The following is a 6,000-nucleotide window of genomic DNA, read 5'->3' on the forward strand; positions in this document are numbered from 1 at the left end:
GTTCAATTAAAAATACTGCACATGTCATATATCACATGCACCACACTCATTAAAATGGGCAGGCTCAAAAGGGCTTGTGGAGGTACTGGCACCTTCTTCCACACAATATGAGAGTGTCCACCCATCCAACAATACTGGAACACAATAATTGCATGTATGAAGGAAGCGAATGGGGATACGGTGTCACTTGCTCCTACAGAGTGTCTGCTGAACATGTGGGAGCCTACTGATCTCAATCGTGCTGAGCAGCTCTGGACTACAATGGGACTCATGGTTGTAAAACGCAATATTGCTCGTAGATGGGGGGTGGCAGGGACGTCGACGCTTGCTGAATGGTAGCAAGATATGGAATTGTGTATGATTGCTGAAGCGGAAGTGCCCGCCAAAGTTTGACCGGGTCTGGGGAAAATGGACTGGATTTGAAAGATATATTTATAACCCTCCACATGCCCGGAGACCTCTCGCTGGGGGGGGGGGGGTGGACAGTGGAGTGGATGACCCAGTCAAAACCGGATGTGGTCGTTCTACATGTCAATGCTTTATCGCCTTGGAGGGTGTAAGGGAAATTTGTGTCCGTGTGGGCTAAGTGATGTACTGCTGCAAAGCTGGTATATTTTGAATGTTCAGAAAAAGATTTCTTTTAAAACACTGTCAGTCAGAACATTTTTATTTGGCTAATATTTAGCCATAAAAGAATGCATCAAGAGACATAAAACAAGTAAAAAAGTTAGAAACATACAGTGAGTAGTATTTTCCAAGCCAGCAATTTCAGTGTCAAAGTGTCAAAATTATAATTGATGTTTTCCACAAATAACATCAAAGGTTAAGGTCAGGGTACAAATAAATGCATAAACATTCCCCTTACCCAAACATAACAGAGCCTGAAATTGATCCTTTTTAAAACAAATAAGATAAAATCATTTTCCAACAATATCCCATAAACGGACAGCCCAAGAAATAGAACTGTAAATCATTAGACAAGTAAATTCATCTTTTAAAAGCTGGAGGTGATATAATGCTGCCCGGCACTCCCTAAAATTTAAAAACTTTAAGAGAGGAATAATAAATGCACTCCGTGGTTTAATGTAAAGTTTGCAAAAGAACATAAAATGTATTGTACACTGTACGGACTTCGAGTCACAAGGGCACAGATCTAGTTTGGCATCGCAATAGACTTTGCGGGGTAGGAAACCAAAAAATGCGAAATGCCAAACCTAAATCTTATGAAATAAAACGAATTGGCGTGACTGAAGTAAAAAGAGAGCTAGAACTCAATACCTTGTGTGCAAAATATCAAAGAGTGTTCTAGGACACTTTTTTGTCTTCTCTAAATTCCCTCTAATTGAGTATAAACCAGTTAAAAAATCCCTTTTCAATTTCACTTTTGGTATAATAGCAATACTACCTGGGTTGTAAAAACAGTCCGCTGGTCTCTAACTGTTGTTTTATATAACTTAGCCAAGGTATTTTTGTCATATGGTCCAGTTTAAGACAGTCTAAGATGATTGAGTGTTTTGGAACTGGTTCTTCCTTTGCCCAGATTGAGTGCCACAATAATATTGGAGCTAACTATATTTGAAAGGACTAAGGTATCAGCCCAAGTTCGCTATGACAGACAGTGGCAGCAAGACTTTTAGGGAATGCCAACAGGCGTCTCATAAAAATATTCTCTGCTCTTTGTAGGTCCCCTACATTACCAAAGCCCCATACTCCGGCATCATATAAAATGGCGGGGCAGGAGTGTGCCTTATAAATATTATTAATTGCATCAATTGGTTTAGAGCCTAATTTCTTTGTAAATCTAAAAATCGGCTCCAGATTTTGATTAAAACTTCTAATCCTTGATTCTTCTAAGGATTCTACTGGCAAAAAGAAAAGACAAAAAAGGAAATCTCCAGCAGTCTGTATCCGCTTCATGGCATAGCCATGGGCCAAAGGCTTGCCCCATAAAATCCAAAAGCATTTGAAAAATGTACATATTTATTCTGCAGTGCTTCCAGGCGAGGCAGAGATGCCCAGAATGCTAATTGCTATGAACTAAATATACCTCTAGCTTTATCAGCAAATTATAGCTGGGTACCACCTCAGTTTGTAAAATTAAAAAGGCACCATTCCGTACATCATTGGCACAAAATGGCTTAATCATGAGAAGAAAAAGAAGCGTGAGTTATAACCATTCTGACTTAGTTTCGACAATAAAATGCATACACTAAGGATGAAGGAACATAAAAAACACAAATATCACTCCATGATGTTCAAAACAATCTTTTGATTTGCATGGCAGCAGTTTTCCTCTAAAATGTGTTATTTTTCATTAGACAAATTGCACGAAGTATGATTCTGACAATGACTCACACCTAGCAGTAATATAGTTGCAATTACATTTAAACTGTCTCTCTATTTATTTTCAGAGTAACTACACAGCTGGTCAGATGAATACAGAAAATATGAGTTCAAGTGAACTGTTCCTGATTGTTGGATTTTCAGATCATCTGATGCAAGGTCCACTTTTTGTTGTATTTTTACTCATTTATTTGTCAACTGTTTTAGGAAATCTCATTATTATGGTAACAATTTACACCAACCCCCATCTGCATACTCCAATGTATTTCTTCCTCACAAACCTGTCATTTGTTGACATCACATACACCTCTGTTATATTCCCCCAAATGATGGTCCACTTCTTTCTGGACGGCACCCGCCTTTCTTTCAGGGAATGCCTGCTGCAGATGTATTTTTTTATTGTCATGTTGTCTGTAGAAATCCTTCTCCTCACTGTCATGGCTTATGATCGATATGTGGCCATCTGCAATTCCTTGCGTTACCCAACCATTATGAATAGTGCTTTTTGTGTCCGTCTGGCAATTGCAAGCTGGGTATTTGGTCTCCTGGATCCTATACCACACACCATCTTAGTTTCAAGACTAACCTTCTGTAAATCCCACACAATCAACCATTTTTTCTGTGATATTGCTGCCTTGATGAAGCTTTCATGCAGCAGCACTCATACCATTGAGTCACTTACCTACATTTTTGGTTCTTGTTTGACAGTGATGTCATTTATTTTAGTTGTAATATCTTATATCAATATTATCCTATCCATCCTGAAAATGCAATCTGTGGGAAGGAGGTGGAAGGCCTTCTCCACATGTGCTTCCCACCTGACTGTGGTTATTTTATTATATGGATCTGTGTGCTCAACATATATTCGACCAACATCAACAATGAAAGACAATAAGATATTGTCTTTGTCCTACATTGCTGTGGCCCCAATGTTTAACCCCATTATTTACTCTTTGAAAAACACAGAGATTAAAGAAGCCTTAAAGAAAATGACAAGCAAAGCACCGAAAAGGAGGATGGACACAAAATAACTTGACAGAATTTCATCTTTCCTTTCAATGACAATTACTTTTGATAAACTACTGTGGACCTTATCTCAATGTGTTTGAAGTTAGTTTTCAGTTTTTTCGAGATCATTATTTTTAGTGCTGAATGAATTTTATTGACCACCTTGCGTACAAATTCTTTGCTGATTTTCTGTATGTAAAACATAAAAATTGACACAAAATATGATGAACATTTAAGTTGTAAAGGAAGTAAGCAAATAATTAGAAGCACCCTGATGCACAGGGGAGCTGGTAGACTGTGAGTCTCCCACAGTCACGCTGATTCACAAGGGTCTGCATTCAGATATGATTTTCTCAGATATGTTTCAAGTAGATTCTGCCATTTGGGAAAATTACAAATATTCACTAACAGCACTCCTGGGAATCTATGATGACGGAAGTACTCCAACTGTCCAGTAGTTATAAGCAACGTTCCCTCTAATTCTTCTTTCTGATGTGCAGCAGTAGAATGTTTGTGTGCACACTTTTGATTGATTGATTGATGTGAAACTTAAATAGCGCGGCTGTCGCCCTACGGGCATCCTGCCCTACGGGCATCCTTTTCTTGCTTGTGTGTGCAACCAAGCGATGAGATGTGCAACTAGGCAAATCATTCGGCTACCACTGAAAGATAGATAATAAGCGGTGGCAATGTCCATGGTTCTGGCTTTTGTATTTAACTTACTTCTTGGCCACTGATTAGTTTAGGCCCCGTATAACTCATCATACATGCACTCTGTCACTCATCCTTGCAATTGTGCATCCATTAATCACTTATTCATTCTTGCATTCACCCACTTACACAACCACAAAACAACAAATACACTAATTCACTGACACGTGAAATATATTAAAAGAATAAAAGTAGAAAAAAGAAAACATGGTATTGTCTACAAATGGCAGAAGTAAACTTGCTATAACAAAATTAAACAAAGCTGGAGGTGGAAGTCTTGCAATGGTATTGTACATAGTGGTGAATGTCTTGTAAATTGTGTAAAGTTTCAGTTGACTCCATATTAGTAGTTCATGTTCAAACCACTTTATTCGGCTAGCGAATGCCATAAGAGTATACCACAAACAACAATTTTCATACGATGAGTACATAAAATCATTTTAATACATTTTGGGTTCAATAAAATGTACCACGTACAAACAGTAAAAGAATACCGGTAAAAAGGAGGTGTCTCATAATTCATAGATCAGGCAACAAGAACATCAATCAAATCTTTCCTCTATATCCTAATCATAAATATAAGAGAAGAATGTCATAAAAGAAACAATTATATCAATATATAAAATTGATCAACAATTTAAAATTTCTAGCACCCTTTCTTCCTACATCTAACAATCCCCACCAAAAAATTTGCAACATTAAAAATCTCCCAATGGTTATTTAACAGCTGCAAATATAGTAAAACAGGTCTAACTTGCACAAAACCCGTCCCCTTTAAAATAGGACCTAAAAACGTTCTCCTCATGGATCTAAAATGCTCACAAAATATTATAAAATGTATGTATCCTGTATTGAAAAATTGTCACATGTACTTACTAGTATTGTGCTGACCTTCCTTCAATGCTAAATACAATGACACAGTATGAATAATATAATTCCATGATGATCAGATAATTTGGATTCTGCTGTTTTGTAGATTTCAGTACTGTGCAGATGAAGTGGTTGTCAAGTAAGTAACCTGTTAGCACTGTCTTTTGGGCTGCAAAATGCTTTAAAAATAAAAATAAAAACTGAAGAAGGAAAGAAATTTAAAGAAATCAAAAGGCACCTCTGAGTAAAAAATGGAAAAATAAAAGAATGTGCTTTGGCTTTGAGGAGCACTCATTTTCAATTGCCAACACTTTTATGAAATATGATAATATGTGAGGTCATAAGCACTGGATTGTGGGGGCATAAGTTATAGTTTGATCATGTAACAACTATAACTGCTGAATTTGTATGCTTTTTTTTAAATAAAAAAAAAGACTGTTTTTTTCTTACCCACAGAGATCCCTGTGGGGAAATTACATTTTTTTCAATGAAATTTGCAGATGGATTGTTGGACGTGGCCCTGTTTGCAGGGTCATCCCTGAACTTGTTGCCTTCCTCCCGGTATGTTTTCTGACCTGGTGTTAGTGGTTTTAGGACTCTGGGCACTTTTACTACTGCTTCCAGTGTAAAGTGTGTGTGCTCTCTATGGTAAAATGTGGTAAGATTGGTCTACACCTGTTTGGATAATTTAATTTACCTATTAGTCCCCAGTTATGTTGTATCTGATATACCTGGGGCCAGTAAATTAAATGCTACTGGTGGGCTTGCAGCGCTGATTGCGCCACCCACCAAAGAAGCCTTTCAAACCTGTCTCAGGCCACTGCCATTGCAGGGCCTGCATGTTCAGTTTGCTACCGCTGTGACAAGGCACATAAAGTGGGTGCCACGTCTGTGACTCCCCTTTTACTAGATATTGATCACCCATAAGATAGGCCCTAGCTAGCCCTATGGGTAGGGTGCATTTTACGTAAAAGGTAGGACACGTGCCTTAACTGGGTGGCATGTCCTGGTAGTGACAAACAACCATTTTGGTTTCTCACTGCTGTGAGACTTCCCTCTCATAGGAAT

At 38.0% G+C, this 6,000-nt stretch overlaps 1 protein-coding gene across 1 annotated transcript; it reads left to right on the top strand.

Annotated features, from left to right (window-relative positions):
* The first annotated feature begins 2,447 nt into the window (after window positions 1–2,447).
* LOC146813199 (olfactory receptor 5V1-like) lies at window positions 2,448–3,374 on the top strand. The gene has a single exon (XM_085615305.1). It carries the CDS (start codon window positions 2,448–2,450, stop codon window positions 3,372–3,374), a length of 927 nt encoding a protein of 308 aa, XP_085471431.1.
* Window positions 3,375–6,000: the final 2,626 nt, after the last annotated feature.

This window comes from Triturus cristatus, chromosome 7 (genome assembly GCF_964204655.1).
Source record: "Triturus cristatus chromosome 7, aTriCri1.1, whole genome shotgun sequence".
NCBI lineage: Eukaryota > Metazoa > Chordata > Amphibia > Caudata > Salamandridae > Triturus > Triturus cristatus.